Consider the following 20,619-nt stretch of genomic DNA (forward strand, 5'->3'; position numbering starts at 1 on the left):
ATGATGTGTAAAATGGCATTGCATGCATAAAATCCAGGCAACATTACAACAAAACTTTGCCATGCACATAATTTACCTTTGAAAATTATATCGATGATCTGCAAGACTTTACAATTATTGCTGTTTGAGGCACAAGTTTCAGCACCATTGGGCATCTGATAATTATTTTCATTTATATATGTCTGATGACCTCCTAGGTAAGTTGGTTCTCCTGGTTTGGTCTTGTATAGCATAATAAAGCAAGATTGCTGTACCTTTGTCTATTCATCTTATACCTAATAATACCTTTGCTGTGGAGAGACTAAAAACTTTCTTCCTCTTTGCTTAGACTGTCATATCTATAATGATATTTTTTTAATTCATTATGAGCCAGTATCACCTCTATTAGCCAACCAAACTTTTCTACCTCCAGAATAAACAAACAAACATGAAAAGGCATACAGAAGCCTTTGGTCGTCATTTATCTCAGATGTTACAAATTAAAAATGTCTTATCTCCCCTATCTTCCATTGCTTGTTACCAGGAGGAGGAAATCTAACTAGGACCCCTTATTCACTTTGATGGTCTAGAAAAAAACATTTCCCCAAATTTTTCAAAGCCTTTTACAAAACAGATATTTTGTTTTTGCTTCTAATATATCCATGAGCTGATAGAACTTCAGACTGAGGCAATCATATTAACTTAACAGGAAAGGGCAACCACCACCCAGTTGGATTTCAGAACTACCTCAAAGAATATGCCTGAGAATAATATGCATATATTGCCTCCATTGTCTGCGAATGGAACATCTGGCCTTTTTCTGCCGACATATTTCTGTGTCGTGCATATTTATTGTGGAAATCTTGAAAACCCAACTGAGTTGTGGCCCTCCAGAACCATGGCTGTCTGTCCCTGTTCTGTATAATGTTGCATTTAAAATTCCAAGGTCCACACTCGTGGTCCGAGTAGTACATTGCTGTGCAATTGCAATATTCTATAGATGTGAACCAACCAAGAGAGCATACTAGGATAAGGCTGCATAATTTGAAGAAGAAAAAGGATGATTTTAATTCATATTTTTCTTTGTAGGTCAGAAATTTGAGATTGGAGCACGAACAAGAGAAAAATAAGATCTTGTCAGAAGCACTGCAAACATTGGCTACTGAGCACCATGAGCTAGAGCAATCCTTGGTTAAGGGATCACCGCCTAAAAGCATTCTCAGCGATGACGAGTTCTATGATGCTGTTTCAGGTAAGCTAGTACTATTCTCTAGATTTAATATATAGAGATCCCTAAGGTTATGCTTTAAGTGGATAGCAGAGACCACACTACAATATCTTAGTAGAGTAACTAGAGACCTGTTTGTACTTTTGCTGTTCCCAGTTTCACAGTTTGAACATTCTCCTGACCAGTGAATTAATAGTAAAAGGAAACTCCTTTTGGAGATTTACAGCGACTGCTAAATATTCAAGGTACTGAAGGGGATAGACTTAGTAGATAAGGGAAGGTTGTTCACCCTCTCCGAGGTAGGGAGAACGAGAGGGCACTCTATAAAATTGAAAGGGGATAGATTCTGAACGAACGTAAGGAAATTCTTCTTCACCCAGAGAGTGGTAGAAAACTGGAACGCTCTTCTGGAGCCTGTCATAGGGGAAGACACCCTCCAGGAATTCAAGACAAAGTTAGACAAGTTCCTGCTGAACAAGGACGTATGCTGATAGGGCTAGTTTCAGTTAGGGCGCGGGTCTTTGACCAGAGGGCCGCTGTGTGAGTGGACTGCTGGGCATGATGGACCACTGGTCTGACCCAGCAGCGGCAATTCTTAGGTTCTTATGTAATTCCAGGGACTACTATACAATTTCCCAGTTGAAATCCTTGTCTTTGGTTCCTGGTTTTCCACCCATTGCACCACTCTGATCAGAGGCAACAAGTCTTTGACTAGCCCACCATTGAACGAGGAGGAGTAGAGAAATAGTGAAAGGAGTTGTTTTAGGCTTTTGTACTTTCCTGATAATATGATCTGGTTAACTGCACCAACTTAACACTAGTTTTAAGAAAAGAGAAGCTAAGCAGCTTTGGAGTATAGACAGAGCAGCAGGGAGCCACTGGTCTTGGAAAAAGGAGAGGGCACAGTTGGCTCTCTGTTAGATCTGAGCAAGGAGGGTCAGGCAGCCAGAGGGAACTGTATCTGTGATCCAACTCTGAAAGTTATTCAAAAGAAAAAGTGAAAGAAGTCTCCTCAAATTATTTATTACGATTTATTTACTGCCTTTTTGAAGTTCACTCTAGGTGGTGTACAGCAAGAATAAGTCAAACATAGGCAATAGATAATTACAGCAGTAAAAAAAATATATACAGATTACAATACAAAGAATATTATAGTATGTTACATTACAATGTCAACATAGTGTGCAATAAAACATTTTAATAGGTGCAATAAAACATTTAATAGACAGCATAGAAGGAGTATATAAATAGAAGAGACAGCATAAGAGATGTTAGATAATAAGGGACTAATTTGAAGTTGTACATGAGATCAGACTGGTGCTTGAAAATTCTCATCTAGGGTGGGAGTGAATAAATATGTCTTGTTATAGTACTGTATGTGTAGTCAAGCACCACTCCTTGTGTGTATGACTAGCAAGTTAGTTACTTCTTCCATTAAAGGCCTGGATGAAGAGCCAAGCTTTCATGCGCTTCCTGAAGAAGTAGAGATAACATAACATAACATTAGGGACTTCTATTCCGCCTATACCTTGCAGTTCAAGGCGGATTACAAAAGAGTTAATTGGACATTTCCAGTGAAGTTACAACAGTTTTGTTTTTGGGGTTTTTTTTTGGTTACAAGGGAGGAGAGGTAGCTGGATTAATTCCGGAAGAACTTGCAAATTGGATATTAAATTGACTGTACATTACTGTGTGATATAACAAATAGATTACAGTTAGAGTACAAATAAGATTACGTTACATTTCAGGGATCTGAATACTTGGTTGGTGTTTTGGGGAGGAAGAGATTATTTAAGTGGAGGTTTTGGGGGAGAATTTATCTAGGAGGAGGGGAAAGGGTTGGGTTAAGATAGTCTTGGGTGTGAGTGAGAGATCTACTCGGGAGAAGTCTCGCTGGCGGGTATCACATCGATGATATCCTGTGGCGAGGTGTGGTTAGGGATACTCCTTGTGAGGACTTTAGTGACTTTAGAGGTATGTGGAGGGAGATCCTTTTCAAGCACTCTGGGCCATTTCCTTTGAGGGTCTTGAAGATCAAATATAGTTTTAAATTTAGCTCTGTATGGTACTGATAGCCAGGTAAAGTTTTTGCAAAAATGGTGTGATGTGGTCACGTCACTTACAGCCTTTTATTAGACTTGCTGCAGCATTTGGAATCAATTGGAGCTGATACAGACTCTTTGTAATCAGACCAGAGTACCATGCATTAAAATAATCCAGTACAGTTCATTAAAACAATCCAATCTTGATGTTATCATGGCATACACAACTGAGACCATATTTGCCTTCCCAATGTAAGGAGAGAGGCTGTGTAGTTGCAAATGATCGAAGCAGCTCTTAAAGGTTGCTTGGATTTGGGGGATCAGTTTAAGTGTTGAATCTAGCTGTATTCCAAGGTCCTGACTTGTGATTTGAGGGGGAGTTTGCATTTCTCAAAATAGATTTTGATGTCTGTTAGGGACCCATAGAAGTTTGTTTTTACTTGATTTCAGGTAAATTTTGTTCTTTTTAGCCCATTCTTGAATTGATTTTAGGTAGTCATCAGGGCTGTGGATAAATTTATTTATTCTTATATTTTTTAACCAGTCCTTCCAAAAGAGCCCAGAATAGGTTACAGAAGTACATACACAGAGACAAGACAAACAGCACATAATTTGGTAGCAAGTAATAAAAGCACCAAGGTATGAGTAGCTGCACATCATCCGCATTGAGTGTCCATTGACCGAATCAGCTTGGATAGTGGCTTGAGGTATAGACTATTGCAACATGCTATTTATCAGACCCGCAGTGAAAAATATACAGTGACTCCAATGTGTACAAAATGTAGTAATCAGACTTCTAAAGAACCTTCGCACCCATGATCAGCAGCCAAATGCTTGATACTAGCATACAAATTAAGGGCTTGATACTAGCATACAAATCCTTACACAACATAGCGCTTAGTGTTTGGGCCATGTTATCTGGACATTTGGACTGCAATTATAACAACATTGGAACCATCATTAGAAGTTGGCAATCAAACAAGCTTTGTCATCTTTCAGATAAGTGCTATTATAAGAATTGCTTTATTCGTTTGCCACTAACACATTAGTTATGCAATTTGCTTAACATTGAATGCTGCAGTGATAGTTCTCTGTATCATTGGTCTCAGTCAATGTTCCCTCTAAGCTGTGCACTTGTGCGCATGCACATAACTTGTCGAACCCGCGCACACAAATTAAAATAGCGCGCACAAAAAAATAAATTTTTGCCTAAAATGATTTTCACTGCTAAAATGAAATGTTGCAGAAGACCAGCTGTTCCGATTTCCCATTTATCACATTTATTGAAGCGCTATAATATAAATTTTAAGTCATTTACATGATTCCGTTATCTTTGGCAGTTAAACTTGACACATCATGTGCCCCATAGGGCCATAGCCTATGGCCATAGGATATGAAACACTTCTGATTCTTTGACTTCTTGAAGTTCCGCCACATTGTTTATTTCGTGGAATCGTAGTGTGCAGCGTGGTACTGCGGTTGTATAACTGTATTCGTTTATTAAATTGCAACCAGATATAACTCTTAAAATGTCTAAACTGCGAATGGTGAAAAGTGTAAAACGCAAGAGAGCTGCAACAGCTTTTAGGTCTGAATGGCTTGAAGAAATTGTTGAAACGGAGACACCGGAATCTCGAAATACAATGGGTATTCGACTGTGAAATATTTACCTATGACGAAGACGATGGAGTTGTGTGTTGTTATTGTCAAGATGCCAAAGCAACTAGAAAATTCTCTACTGGAAAAATATGGGATGATGTTTGGAAGCTAGATTTTCTGAAATGCCATCTATCAAGTAAATCTCATACCGACAGTATTAGGAAACTCGGAAGTAAAAATCTGTATTTAAGAGGGGACTGGTTAACATGTTGCTTGAAAGCCCAACCAAAAAAGAAAACAGGCAAATTCGTAATGAACGGAAGCGTTCCAGTCCTGATGAAATTAAGGTTCTTGTCAACAGTGTTGTGCTGGCCATTAAGATGAATATCTCAATGTTCTCTGTTGAAGATATCAGTGAGCACATGGTGAAGTATGTTAGTATACCTGATAGCTGGAGAAGCAAAAACTATGTGTTTGAATTTCTTGGAATTATCAATGGCATCATGCAAGATGATCGTATGGCAGACATTAAATTAGCAACGTATCATACGTTAACTGTTGATGAAAGCACAGACATTTCTGTCAACAAGTACTTAATACTCTACTTTAAGTATCGGCCAGTTAATTCAAATGAGTATAGGACATCATTTGGTGGGATGCTACAGTTGGAAGCATGTGATGCTACATCATTAGTAACAGCAATTAGGGAATTCTATAGGAAACATGAACTTGGCCTGAATAAAATGGTTATGTTCATCTCTGATGGTGCATCTGTTATGTTGGGCAAAATAAATGGTGTTGCAGCACAGCTGAGAAGAGACATTCCATATTTAGTGCAGCAACATCGTGTTGCACATTGGGAAGATTTGGGACTTTCTGATTCATGGAAAGAAGTAAAATTGATGAAAGAAGTAGAAACTGTAATGAGAACTGTGTACACGGTGTTCTGTCGGTCTTCTACTAAACTATGCAAATTTCAAGAAATAGCAGATGCATCTGAATGTGAATCAGTTGATTTCAGACCTCTGAATGAAGTGCGCTGGTTATCTAGACACTTTGCACTTAAAGCAATTATTCGACATTATGATCCCCTGTTAAAATATTTTGAAGAAGACAAAGATAATGATCCAATTGCAAAGTACTGCTATAAGAAGCTTAACAGTGAACAATTTTTGAATGATGTCATATCAGAACAGGCTTCCTTAACCATGGCATTTCAAAAACGTGGTTTGACACCATTGGAAGCTTATCATCTTGCACAGGGTAAATTGAACAAACTACGAATGCAATACTTAGGTGACAAGGTTAAGTGGAGTGATAAAGTCAACAGTCTTCTTGACAACAGAATGAGGTCTGGAGAAAAAGTTTCAGTGGATACTAATTCCATATTAACCTTCATCAACATCCTATGTTTGCATCTGGGTGAAAGATTTCCTGAAAATGAAGTTGAGGAATGGTCTGCTTTTGACTGTACAGCAATATCACAATGCGACTTTGACTTCGGAAATGGACATATCAGATCTCTTTGTTTAAAGTATAAACAATTTCTTCCGGAGGAAAGTGTTATTATTCAGCAATACAATGACTTTAAATTCCTTGTTGCAGAAAAAATCAAAAGCAATCTGATAAGCAGCTTTCCAGATATGATGAAATTTGCATTTCAGAATGATCAATTTGCAGATTTAGCAAAATTGATGGACATTGGTGCCACATTCTTAGCATCTAGTTCAGATTGTGAGCGTGGTTTTAGTCTAATGAACAATTTGAAGACTAAACAAAGGAATCGTTTACATTTAGAGCATTTGGAAATGCTGATGCGTGTTAAGAGTCACCTTCAAGATGGAGGCTCAACAGATCTTGGCAGAATTTATTCGGACTGGATAAATATAAAAGATCGCAGGGAAAAACTTTGAAAACTAAATTGATGTTATTTTCTAAATTTTAAGTATAAAGTACAATGATACCTTATTTATAGGTAGCGCTCAATGAAACATAATTTATGTTTATTGAAATGAGACTTTATGTTAGTTACACTTTATGTAACATAAAGTGTAACTAAAATTACATTGTGTTTTCGTTAATTCAGACTAAACTCAAAGACCTGCCCATAAATGCCCATAACTGAACTCCGGGCCCTCTGGCAATCATTTTTATAGCGCACACAAATTTAGTTTTTCTTTAAAATGCGCACAGATGAAATTTTTTGCACACACAGCCTATGAAAAATTAGAGGGAACATTGGTCTCAGTCCTAATGACTTTGGGGGTACTGAGCACATTCATTATGCACTAGTACTATTAATAATAATTATATATTTTTGATAGATATTTTTACAATAGAGGCACTTTATTATTTATTTTGTTGGGAAATTTGGAGTGTATATTGATTGAATTTATCCCCAAGACTTTTATTGGTAGGGAGGAATCGCCAGCAGAAAAAGAGAAATGATAATGCTCCTTGTATTTGGAATACTGCATTCAGTTTCGGAGGCCGTACCTTGCTAAGGATATAAGAAGACTTGAAGCAGTCCAGAGGAAGGCAATGAAAATTATATTGGGATTGCGCCAATTAAAGAGTCATGGGATAGGTGGCGAAGATCAGTTGTGGACTAGGAATTGGTTATCGGAGAGAAAACAGAGGGTAAAGTTAAATGGTAATTTTTCTCAATGGAGGAGAGTAAACAGTGGAGTGCCGTAGGGGTCTGTACTGGGACTGGTGCTATTTAACTTATTTATAAATGATCTGGAAATTGGAACGATGAGTGAGGTGATTAAATTTGCAGACGATACTAAACTGTTCAGAGTTGTTAAAACGCATGCAGATTGTGAAAAATTGCAGGCGGACCTTAGGAAATTGGAAGACTTGGCGTCCAAATGGCAGATGAAATTTAAAGTGGACAACTGCAAAGTGATGCACATTGGAAAGAATAACCTGAATCACAGTTACCGGATGCTAGGGTCCAAGAAAAGGATCTGGGTGTCATCTTAGACAATACGATGAAACCTTCCACTCAATGTGCGGCAGCAGCCAAAAAAGCAAACAGAATGCTAGGAATTATTAAAAAAGGGATGGTTAACAAGACTAAAAATGTTATAATGCCCCTGCATCACTCCATGGTGCGACCTCATCTGGAGTACTGCTTTCAATTCTGGTCTCCTTATCTCAAGAAAGATATAGTGGTGCTAGAAAAGGTTCAAAGAGCGACCAAGGTGGTAATGGGAAGGAACTCCTCTCGTATGAGGAAAAACTAAAACGGTTAGGGCTCTTCAGCTTGGAAAAGAGATGGCTGAGGGCAGATATGATTGAAGTCTACAAAATCCTGAGTGGAGTAGAATGGGTACAAGTAGATCGATTTTTCACTCCGTCAAAAATTACAAAGACTAGGGGACACTCGATGAAGTTACAGGGAAATGCTTTTAAAACCAATAGGAGGGATTTTTTAATTTTTTTTTCCTTCACTCGGAGAATAGTCAAGCTCTGGAACGCATTGCCAAGGGATGTGGTGAAAGCAGTTAATATGGCTGGTTTTAAAAAAAGGTTTGGAAAATTCCTGGAGGAAAAGTCCATAGTCTGTTATTGAGAAAAACATGGAGAAGCCACTGCTTGCTCTGGATTGGTAGCATGGAATATTGCTATTCCTTGGGTTTTGGCTAGGTACTAGTGATCTGGATTGGCCACCGTGAGAACGGGCTACTGGGCTTGATGGACCATTGATCTGACCCAGTAAGGCTATTATGTTCTTAAGAGACGTATGAGAAGAGGCTTGAATACCTGAATATATATGCCCTGGTGGAAAGAATGGATAGAGGAGATATGATACAGATGTTTAAATACTTGAAGGGCATTCATCTACAAACAAATCTATTTCAGAGAGGGAGAAACAGTAAAACTAGAGGACATAACTGTGAGGTAGAGAATGACATGGAGGCAAATTTTTCCCCGACCTGTCCCTGTGGAATTTTGTTGCTGTCGCTGTCCCTGCTCCATTCCTGCAAGCTCTGCCATAACTGCACAAACCTCGAACACTTATGATTTTTGAAGTGTTTGAGGCTTGTGCAGATGAGGAGAGAGCTTGCAGGAAAGGGGCAGGAATGGGAAAATGAGCTCCCGCAGGGATGTGGAAAAATTTGCCCCCATGTCATTCCCTGCTCAGAGGTTATGGAGTGAAAGGAGTAATATTAGGAAATACTTCACAGATAGAGTGGTGGATGCCTGGAATGCCCTCCCTCTGGAGGTGGTGGAGGCAAAAATAGGGATGGAGTTAAAAATGCATGGGATAAACATAAAGGATCCCTATACAGAAAGAGGATAGTTTTGACACAAAACTCGACAGATCAAGAACTATATCGCCTTTTATGATGCGCAGGAGTGGTGTTTAAATAGAAACCCAGCAGCGGGGAAGGAAGATGATACCAGATGGACTTCTATGGTCTGTGTCCTGTATATGGCAAGATGGGTCAGGATGATGGGCAAAAAGGATCAAGAGCAATTATAAGAACAGTATTTTATACCATGTTCAAATCAAGTGTGTGGGGATGGAGATGGGGGAGAGACATCTTATACTGAAACTTAGCAAGTAAAATGAGTACCGTATTTTCGTGGATATAACGCGCACCATTGTAAAACGCGCACAGGGGTATAGCGCGCAGAAATCACGATGATATGTACAAAAACTTTTCTATACCGCGCTCAGGCATATAACGCGCATGCTGCCCGACTCTCCTTTCGCCCGCCCTGACTTTCCGTGCGCTGTCCCGACTCTCCGTTCACCCCCCCTGACTTCCGTGCACTGTCCTCCCTTGAAGTCCTGTCCCCCCTTGAAGGTCTGTCCCCATCCTAAAAGCCTGATGCCCCCCCCCCGACGTCCGATACATCCCCCCCCCCGGCAGGACCACTCGCACCCTCACCCCGAAGGACCGCCGACTCCCCAACAATATCGGGCCAGGAGGGAGCCCAAACCCTCCTGGCCACGGCGACCCCCTAACCCCACCCCGCACTACATTACGGGCAGGAGGGATCCCAGGCCCTCCTGCCCTCGACGCAAACCCCCCTCCCCCCCAGCCGACCCGCGACCCCCCTGGCCGACCCCCACGACCCCCCCACCCCCCTTCCCCGTACCTTTGGAAGTTGGCCGGACAGACGGGAGCCAAACCCGCCTGTCCGGCAGGCAGCCAACGAAGGAATGAGGCCGGATTGGCCCATCCGTCCTAAAGCTCCGCCTACTGGTGGGGCCTAAGGCGCGTGGGCCAATCAGAATAGGCCCTGGAGCCTTAGGTCCCACCTGGGGGCGCGGCCTGAGACACATGGTCGGGTTTGGCCCATGTGCCTCAGGCCGCGCCCCCAGGTGGGACCTAAGGCTCCAGGGCCTATTCTGATTGGCCCACGCGCCTTAGGCCCCACCAGTAGGCGGAGCTTTAGGACGGATGGGCCAATCCGGCCTCATTCCTTCGTTGGCTGCCTGCCGGACAGGCGGGTTTGGCTCCCGTCTGTCCGGCCAACTTCCAAAGGTACGGGGAAGGGGGGTGGGGGGGTCGTGGGGGTCGGCCAGGGGGGTCGCGGGTCGGCTGGGGGGGGGGGGGGTTTGCGTCGAGGGCAGGAGGGCCTGGGATCCCTCCTGCCCGTAATGTAGTGCGGGGTGGGGTTAGGGGGTCGCCGTGGCCAGGAGGGTTTGGGCTCCCTTCTGGCCCAACTACACAAAGGTACGGGGAAGGCGGGTGGGGGTGTCGTGGGGGTCGGCCAGGGGGGTCGCGGGTCGGCTGGGGGACGGGCGGAGGTTCTTGGGGGGGGGGGGCGGTCGTTGGAGGGGGGGGGGTTTGCGTCGAGGGCAGGAGGGCCTGGGATCCCTCCTGCCCGTAATGTAGTGCGGGGTGGGGTTAGGGGGTCGCCGTGGCCAGGAGGGTTTGGGCTCCCTCCTGGCCCGATATTGTTGGGGAGTCGGCGGTCCTTCGGGGTGAGGGTGCGAGTGGTCCTGCCGGGGGGGGGGATGTATCGGACGTCGGGGAGTCGGCCGGGCAAGAGGGCTTGGGCTCCCTCTTGCTCCGATCGTGGATGCGGGTGCGGGTGGGAGCGCGTGCGAGCGGTCGTTCGGGGTGGGGGTGCGAGCGGTCCTGCTGGGGGGGTGAATCGGGCATCGGGCGGGGTGGGAACTATGTTTAAAAACTTTTGTATACCGCGCTCAGGCATATAACGCGCGAGGGGTATGCGCGGTACGTAAAATCACGTATAACGCGCGCGTTATATCCGCGAAAATACGGTAATTACTGGTTTGTTGCCTTGAGAATGAATGTGACTGTTGGGTAGACTAGATCTTCTGTCATTTACTATGTTACTATGACATAATTTCTCTTTCATATAACCATCTGTAAATTACTCATTTCAAAGTATTAAGGAATTTAGCTTGTATGTTGTTGGATACTTGTGATCTGTTGCTTTAGAAGTGCTGTCTTGCTTGGGTTTCTTTAAAATGCTATTCTAGTTTAAGTGCTCATACATTATTTAACTCAAAATCCAATAGGGCAGCAGGAAAAAAACAGATAGATTTCAGGTGCAAGATCTAGAAGGCTCTATTTTCATATGGAGAGATGGCTCTGCCAGCATGAAGGTATTGTTTTAACCTCTGTTCTCCTTTCAAATACATGTTTAAAATGCGGACTGCATTACTAAATAATGAGTGTTCATTCCTTTGACTTGAAGAAGCCCTCTAATGGTTCCTTGCATCAATAACAGCACATGTAGGTAAAAGTGAAAGTAATGAGAGCAGATACAGTAAAACCTTGGCTTACGAGCGTAATTCATTCCAGAAGCATGCTTGTAATCCGAAGCACTTCTATATCAAAGCGAATTTCCCATGGGAAATAATAGAAATGCAGACGATTCGTTCCACAACCCAAAAACTAATACAAAATACTGTATGCTGTGAGCACTTGAGCTATGGATAAATTGGGCGTGACGCTTCTATTACATTCAGCCACGCAGGCCTTGAGCATGTGCAGATGTTCAAGGCCCAGCAGACGAGGAGGCCGATCTTCGGGGTTCCCAATCGTGTTGGGGGGGTGCCGGATCATGGCGGGGGGTTCCCAATCGCATCAGGGGGGGTGCCGGATCGCAGGGGGGGTGCTGGATCGAAAGAGGGGCCTTCGAGGGGAGCAATGAGAAATGCTGGTTCTCGGGGGGGGGGACGACTCATCAAAGCGAGTTTCCATTATTTCCTATGGGGAAACTCGCTTTGATAAATGAGCATTTTGGATTACGAGCATGCTCCTGGAACGGATTATGCTCGTAATCCAAGGTACCACTGTATGTTTGTAGTAGGAGTACTAACCTGAGGTCTGAACTCATTAGTAGGTTGCAGAAATGCTGGTAAGCAACAAGGTAAAACATCTTTTGACTGTCAGAGGGGAGAAAGCAAAAACTCAGCCAGAGAATAGTCTAAAATTTATTTTAAATGGTCTGTAATACCATTAAAGAAGAAAAAGAATCAAAAACTCATCTTTGTGCGTATTTGCAACATTTTGGGCTCCTTTTACTAAGCTGTGATAGTGGCTGAATTGCTGCGCATGCTAGACCCTAACGTCAGCATTGAGCTGGCGTTAGTTCTAGCCGCGGGTTTAGCGCGCGCTAAAATTCTACGCGTGCTAAAAATGCTATCGCAGCTTAGTAAAAGGAGCCCAAAATGTTGCAAATACGCACAAAGATGAGTTTTTGATTCTTTGTTTAATAGGCTGTAGAAAAGAGAATAGAGTTGCATTATATAATTTACTAGAATTTTTGTGTTCTTGCTGTAGCCATCTAAATGACTCTCTCAATAACTTGAGAGGTGTTATGAGGTGTTTTCTGATGCATTTTCATAGATTTTTTTTTTTTTTTTTTTAAGTTTTCTCTTTCTTTTCATAAGCAAAGAGAAAATAATTGTCAAAGGACTATCCAGAAGATTGCTTCAGAATACACACCATTTATGTTGCTTGGATGTCGGATATGATTTTAAAAGCTACTTTTTTTTTTTTTTTTTTTGCCAGAAGTGACTGCAAAAATAAAGGCAAAAAGATAGTGTACCGAAAATATAGGGGTCCTTTTACTAAGGTGTGCTAAATATTAGCGCACGCTAACATGTCCATTATAGTCTATGGATGTGTTAGCATTTAGCGAGCGCTAAAACAGCTAGCGTGCCTTAGTAAACCCCGCATATAATTATTTATTTAAAAAATTTCTATCCCACTTATCAACTAAGCGGGTAACAGGTAATCTATAATAATAAAATGCTAAGCGCGCATGCGCACTCTCACCGCGTGTTCCCTGAGATCTGATCTGTTGGGATGTGTCGGCAAGAGTGCGCATGCGCGCTTACTATGTCACTACAGGCGGCGGAGGGAGCGAATGCGGAGTCCTGCCGTCGCCTTCCCGAGCCTGCTACTTACCGTTACTATGCGGCCCGGGCCTGTAGCGCGGCGGAAACAAGAGCGGAGCGAAACTGGAGGCGGAAAAGACAGCGGACTTCCCCCCTCCCCTCAGAGCAGGCCTCACCGCCCCGCCCCTTCACAACACCAGCCACAAGGGTGATGTCCATTGGCTGGCTCGGCAGCGGGTTGGCGTGACAGCGGCATTGGCTGTGCCCGCCTAGCACTGCGGAGCACCCGAGACCAAGGCATCCGCTGATTGGCTGGGGCGACGGTGCTCAGAAGCCTTGGCTGGGAGCACGAGACTGGCAGGTGGGCGGGCGCTGTGGCTGTCTGGGGGTGGGAGGCGAGGCCGTTAGTGACGAATACCCGGCGGGCCACCATGATGGCCCTGGGAGAGGTGGTCGTGCACAGGGAGGAGGAGCTGACCGAGTCATTCGTTTGCCTGCGGCGACAGAAAGAAAGAAAGACAGACAGGGGCCAGGGAAAGAGACAGAAAGAAAGACAGACAGACAGAAAGATAGAAAGGGGGCAGGGAGAGAGACAGAAAGAAAGAAAGAAAAAGAATGAAAGAAATGCCTGTCTACACATCTATTCTAGCACCCGTTAATGTAACGGGCTAAAAAACTAGTACATACATAAAAGTAACAGACATTACCTATCAATTAATACATTATCAAATAAAAACACTCAAGGAGAATCATCATCATCTTATCTTCAACTCCATATAGAGATACTGTGTTAGCTGCTACCTGCATTTAAACAATCAAGAAAGGAAGAATCTCACAATTTCTTTAGACTTAACATCTGTACAAATTCTCAAGTATAAAAAGAGGAACTTGTGAAAAAGTGCGATTACTATTTTAACCACAGTGGGACTGGGAAACATGTCACCAAAGCTGCTGCTCAGGTTACAGCTTCTGTCTCTGTGCGCACAGGCAGCGAAATGCTTTTTTGTTTTGGGGGGAGGCCCGAAAGCTCTTACACAGGCCATTTTTAGTAGCCAGCTTGGATATCCTGATTTTATTTTAAAAGCCTATATCTGCTTCCAAAACACTTGATTTTGGTTTAAATCAATTGTAATGTACTCCTCTGGTGGTTTTACTCTATCATGTCACCTTTGCGCTGGATGGGTAACTGAGACGGGGTGGGAGCCATGGGCTTAGCCCTCTCTAGTCCTGCTGTAGGACATGAGTCGTAGAAAGTACGAGAGCTGGGTCTCAAAACACTTGAGCTCCTAAATCGTGATTGCACAACACGGGGGAAGCGCTGCTCTGTGGAAGCACCTAATCCTGAGAGGGTTCAGAGGAGAGCGACACGATTGATAAAAGGTATGGAAAACCTTTCATACGCTGAGAGATTGGAGAAACTGGGACTCTTTTCCCCGGAGAAGAGGAGACTTAGAGGGGATATGATATAGACTTACAAGATCATGAAGGGCATAGAGAGAGTGGAGAGGGACAGATTCTTCAAACTTTCAGAAAATAAAAGAACAAGAGGGCATTCAGAAAAGTTGAAAGGGGACAGATTCAAAACGAATGCTGGAAAGTTTTTCTTCACCCAACGTGTGGTGGACACCTGGAATGTGCTTCCAGAGCACGGTACTGGGGTTCAAGAAAGGATTGGACAATTTCCTGTTGGAAAAGGGGATAGAGGGGTATAGATAGAGGATTACTGCACAGGTCCTGGACCTGTTGGGCCGCCACGTGAGCGGACTGCTGGGCATGATGGACCTCAGGTCTGACCCAGCGGAGGCATTGCTTATGTTCTTGTCTTAGAGTCATGGGTGATACTAATGACGGACGCCAGTTTCTATGGCTGGGGTGGTCATTGCAAGGGCCACCTAGTGCAAGGTCGATGTCTGCCATTGCAGAAAACCTGGTCCATCACAGACTGGAGTTGAGAGCCATTTGGTTAGTTTTCCGCTTTTTCCAAACATGGCTGAAAGGCAAAGCAGTCCGAGTATTCTCGGACAATGCTAGAGAGAGTGGCGTTTGTCAACAGGCAAGGGGAACCTGAGTTCTACTCTGAAACTGGAAGCCCAGTTGTTTCGATGAGCGGAAGTCCACCTTTTAGATGATAACAGCAGTATATGTAGTGGGAGTGGACAATGTCCAAGCCAACTAACTCAGCAGGCAGAGCTGGATCCATGGGGAATAGGCATTGTCCCAGAGAGCATTCAACTGCATTGTGAGACATCCTTCATTCGATCTCATGGCATCGGCAGACAACAAGAAAGCCCCTCAGTTTTTTAGCCAAAGATTTGAGTCGGGAAGCATCAGAGTTGACACACTCGTGCAACCTTATCCATTAAAAGAACTGCTGTATGTGTTCCCACCATGGCCAACAATAGGTTGAGTCATTTGCAGAATAATGACCCATTGGGGATTGGTAATCCTTGTACCCTGAGATTGGCTGTGTCACCCAAAGTACGCAGATCTAGTCAGCTTGCAGCAGGAAAGCTTCCTCAAACTACTGCTGCTTCACAACATTTTGTCATAGGGGCCCATAGTATTAGACAATCTAGAAAACTTTGGTCTTATAGCTTGGCTATTGAGCACGCAACCTTAGCGAGGAAAGAATATTAAGAGATGGTGATATTAGTTCTCAGTTCTAGAAAGCTAGCGACAGTTGCAGCCTATGCTAAAGTGTGCAAAGTTTTTTCAGCATTGGTGCAAGGATAAGTGGCTGGAACATTTCGGGGCTTCCATTCCTGAGGTGTTCTCGTACCTGCAGGAAGAATTGGAGAAGGGCTTGGATCTCTTAAAATACAAGTACTAGTCTTTCATGCTTCTGAACCAGGGTAGATCGAGCACAGAGGCTTTGCCCTCTGGTGAAGCAACAATTTCCAATGTGGAATCTTAATATCATATTACGGGCCCTCACTAAGGCTCTGTATTAGCCTTTTATCAGAAGCTTCTTTCATGGATCTGACTGTGAAGGTGGTCTTTTTTAGTTGCAATCACTTTGGCTAGGAGGGTGTTAGAGCTGCAGTCATTATTGTGCAGAAAGCCTTTTGTCAGATTCACAGAAGCAGGCGTGTCTTTGCACACCATGCCTTCCTTTCTGCCAAAGGTGGTTTCAGCATTCCATGTTAATCAGGACGTGAGGTTACTTGCGTTTCAATCCATGGCGAAAAGAAACAGACAAGGTTTTGAGATTGCTGAATGGGTGGATGGTGCTTCTCTGCTGTCTTGAGGTGACAAATGAATTTAGGCTTTCAGCCCATCTGTTTGTCTTATCCAGTTCTAATCATTGGGGAAGATCAGCCTCTAAGGCTTCTATCTCCTGATGGATTTGCATAGTGATCTCCTTGGCATACATTGGCTGTGGTAAACAACCGCCAGTAACCTTGAGAGCTCACTCTTCGAAAAATGTGGCAGCTTCTCGGGCAGAGTCCAGGGCAGTGTCGCCTGATTAAATTTGCAGGGCAGTCATATGGTCCACTCCGCATACCTTTATGAAGTTTTACAGAATGGACGTGGCCTTTGGGTCCTTAGTGCTTGTTGCAGGCTCATCTGTCTTACCCTAAACTCGAGGGACTGTTCTGGTATGACCTATCCATAAAGAATCGTATGCTGTTTACACAGGAAGGAAGGAAGGATGGATTTGGTTCTTACCTTGATAATCTTCTTTCTTGTAGAAGCATATAATTCCTTACGCCCCACCCTGTCAGAGATGGATACAGCCTGCATTGAATAATAATCTGGGTTGAATTTCCAATGACTTGGTTCGTGGCAGCCAAATGAGAAGAAAAAAAATTATGGTGAGTTGCTTTCACCTTTGCAATTACAATGTTATTTACTGGGGTTTTTTGTTCCTATTGCAGAACAGAGCAACGTTGACATTATCAAGGAGTCCCCTAAACCCCTCCTTGTTATTTCCTTTTCTAGGGGTTATCACTTTGGTACAGACTGAAGAGAGAGAGCACTGCCCAGGGAGACAAGGAGGCGGAGCTTAGAAAAATAATTGATGCCTTCTACAGTCCAACTTTTGAGTTGTGGTATACAACCCATCTGTAGGGAATCATATGCTGTTTACAGGAAAGAGGATTATCGAGGTAATGGCCTAATCCTTTCTTTGTGCCAACTACTCTGGCTCCCTTTGAGAGCCAGAATTGATTTTAAAGTGTTCACATTTCTTTAAGAGTTTATATGTTTTGAGTCCAGATTATTTTAAGACTATATTCTTGATGTAGACAGGTTCAAACTATGTGAGGATTGTAACTAGTTAGACCTATGAAACATAGTTCTTTAGATTCTACACATAGAAGAACATTGACAATAGTTCAAAATTATGGAACTGCTTTGCCATCTGAAATGAGAGGAATTACAGATTATTTCTGAAATGAGAGGAATTACAGATTATTTAAAGATTTTAATGCTGTTTAAGAATCTGGTTATTCAGAAATAGCTTGAGGTCATTTAAATCTGCATATACTTAATCATGATAAAGTTGATTATGCTAATTTGTAATAAATAAATGCTTTGCTACATTGTTTTCTTAACTCTGCCCTCAAGGATACTATGACAAATTTGATGATGGGTTCTACTTTCTCAATGTGGTGAAAATTTAATAATTACATAGACATGTATTTATCAGTATGTCTTTCCGGGGTTGTAAAATTTATTGTAAGAACATATTTCTCCTCTACCATTTTTTAATTTGTATATTTTAATTATAATCTACTTATAACTGGATGGTGTAGGTGGAATATAAATGTTTGATCAAGGCTCAAAGATTTAATTTAATTGAATCTGTGGTGCCATATTATGGTCATAAAATGATGCAGTTTTTCATCACAAGCTCCGTACTGCAATAGTAACTTGTTTAGTTGATCATACGGAAGAGCAATTGTTGCCTCCCTAGACTAAGGGGTTTTAGTCACATAGCAGTACTTAATCTCATAAAATCAGGATTTTATTTGTTTTGGGGTGGTTGTTTTTTTGTTTGGTTGGGGGGGAGGGTGTTGCATTGCTTTTGCAGCCATCCCACAACCTATTCTTACATTATTTCTGCCTGTGTTGTTGTATAGCTATCTTGGCAGACAGATAAAATCTGATAACAGTGATGCCAAGAGAACATTGAATTCCCTCAGTTGTTTTGAAACCAGAATTATTATTGTTTCTATTTGCATATATTTCATACTGTTCTTTCATCTCAGGAGTAAAAATAGTTTCAGATAACTGCACTGGAGTCATTGCAACAAGTTTCTGATGCATATTGGCCTGTAGCAGAAGCCTTTGGGCTGGAAAATCTTTTGAGTGTTTGTCTGCAATTCTCCAGTAGTGCCTTGATTTGTTGAGCAGTGGCCTTTTGATTTTTTTTCTTACTCTCTTCAGTTGAAGTGCTGCTTTTGACTGAGCAGCCTTGACATTTTGTTGAGAATACAAAGTACAGTGGCACAGTAATATAATAGATGATGGCAGATAAGGACTTGCATGGTCTGTGCAGTCTGCTCAAAAAATATATACTTTGTGTTATAAAATTTGCATTAGTTCTGTGTGCCATTTTCAGTTGCTCCCCCCCCCACTCGCAAAGACCCCCCTCTGCGTGAACCGGCACCCCCCGTGCGAAGCGCCCCCCCCCCCCGCCCAAACAATTTAAACTTAACCCCCCCCCCCACACTGTCTGGCACTGGCACGCAGCCCACAGGACGTGCTGGTGCCGCTAGAAGATCTTCCCTGCTTCTGCCAGCCTTGAGCATGCATCTGCGCATGCTCAAGGATTTCTAATTCTCCCTCTCGCCGAGATTCTCGGAGATCTAGCATTCTGTTCGCCCTTTTCACCGCCACCGTGCATTGCGCAGACGGCTTCATTGATTTGTCGACCAGTACTCCCAAGTCTCTTTCCGGGGGGTGGGTGGGGGTTCTCTCCAAGTACTGCACCGGACATCCTGTATTCGTATATAAGATTTTTGTTACCGACATGCATCACCTTATACTTATCCACGTTAAACATCATTTGCCATGTTGTGGCCCATTTCCTGAGCATGTTTATGTCCCGTTGCAGGTCTTTGCAATCCTCCGTCTTTACTACTCTGAATAACTTCGTATCGTCTGCAAATTTAATCACCTCACTCGTCGTACCAATTTCCAGATTGTTATAAATATGTTGAAGAGCAGGGTCCAAGCACGGAACCCTGCGGCACTTCACTCATGATGCTTTTCCAGTCACTTCACTCGTGACGCTTGTCCATTTACCCCACTCTCTGGTTCCTATCCGCCACCAGTTTTTAATCCACGTGAGTATTTCACCCTCTATTCCATGGCTCGCAATTTTTCAAAGTAGTCGTTCATGCGGAACCTTGTCGAACGCCTTCTGAAAATCCAGATATACAATGTTGACCGGGTCACCCTTGTCTATCTGCCTGTGTACTCCATCGAAGAAGTGCAGCAAGTTCGTCAAGCAAGATCTTCCTTTGCTGAAGCCGTACTGGCTGATCCTCATCACATTGTGTCCATCAAGGTGATCAATGATGCGGTCCTTTATCAGCGCCTCTACCATCCCGGTACCGAGGTCAGACTCACCAGTCTGTAGTTTCCCGGATCTCCCCTCAAACCTTTCTTGAAGATTGGTGTAACATTCGCCACTTTCCAGTCTTCTAGCATCCTTCCTGATTTGATTGACAGATTTAGCTATTAGTTGAAGCAGTTCAGCTATAGTCCCTTTCACTTCCTTGATTACCCTCAGATGGATGCCATCCAGTCCTGGGGATTTATCATTTTTAAGCCTATCAATCTGCCTGTATACCTCTTCTAGACTGACCATCAACCCAGTTTCCCATCTTCGTTTCCTGCGTATAACCTGTCGGCTTCTGGTATGTTGTGTATATCCTCTTCAGTAAATACAGATGCAAAAAATGTGTTCAGTTTTTCGGTGATTTTATAAAGATTTTGCGCCTCAGTGACTGTGTCTTTAAAAAGGGTCCAGTCTATAATTGGCTAACATTCTTAATCCCTCGGGGAGAATGTTTGGGCTTAGAAAAATATAAAATTATTACAAAAATTCTTTAAATAATAGACATCAGTATGAGCCCTTAGTATACAAACGAGGAATTATGGGCTCGGGCGGTAACTCATAAGTGACCAGCATCAACATAAGTCTAAATGAGAACTGACCCATACATCATTTAGTCCTATTTAATGTAATTCATTTAATCAAAGTCCCATCTAAATAAAGATCAAACATTCATGCCGGGGGAAAAAAGGAGGGTAAAAAAGTGAAAAATAAATAAACTCCCAAGAATCGTCACAATGTCAAAAATAGTTAAAGTGCAAAGTGCTCACAAGAGGCGATTCCTGTATGTGCTTTGACTGCAAACCTGAGAGACTTTACTTGACTGAGGTGGCACCTATATGACAGGTGGCGAAACGGA

The 20,619-nt window shown here is 43.0% G+C and overlaps 1 protein-coding gene across 12 annotated transcripts in view; it reads left to right on the forward strand.

The window, feature by feature from the left end:
* The window catches only part of OSBPL1A (oxysterol binding protein like 1A), a 319,072-nt gene that overhangs the window by 180,765 nt on the left and 117,688 nt on the right, over positions 1-20,619 (forward strand). For 11 of the 12 annotated variants that reach the window (XM_033933855.1, XM_033933854.1, XM_033933860.1 and 8 more), the window contains one exon: positions 1,069-1,231. In XM_033933855.1, the coding sequence (XP_033789746.1) occupies positions 1,069-1,231 (163 nt within the window). Of the gene's footprint in view, positions 1-1,068; positions 1,232-16,903; positions 17,008-20,619 lie in introns of those variants that run through there. The other variant, XM_033933866.1, reaches the window with a different exon arrangement.

Source organism: Geotrypetes seraphini, chromosome 2 (assembly GCF_902459505.1).
Source record: "Geotrypetes seraphini chromosome 2, aGeoSer1.1, whole genome shotgun sequence".
NCBI classification, from domain to species: domain Eukaryota; kingdom Metazoa; phylum Chordata; class Amphibia; order Gymnophiona; family Dermophiidae; genus Geotrypetes; species Geotrypetes seraphini.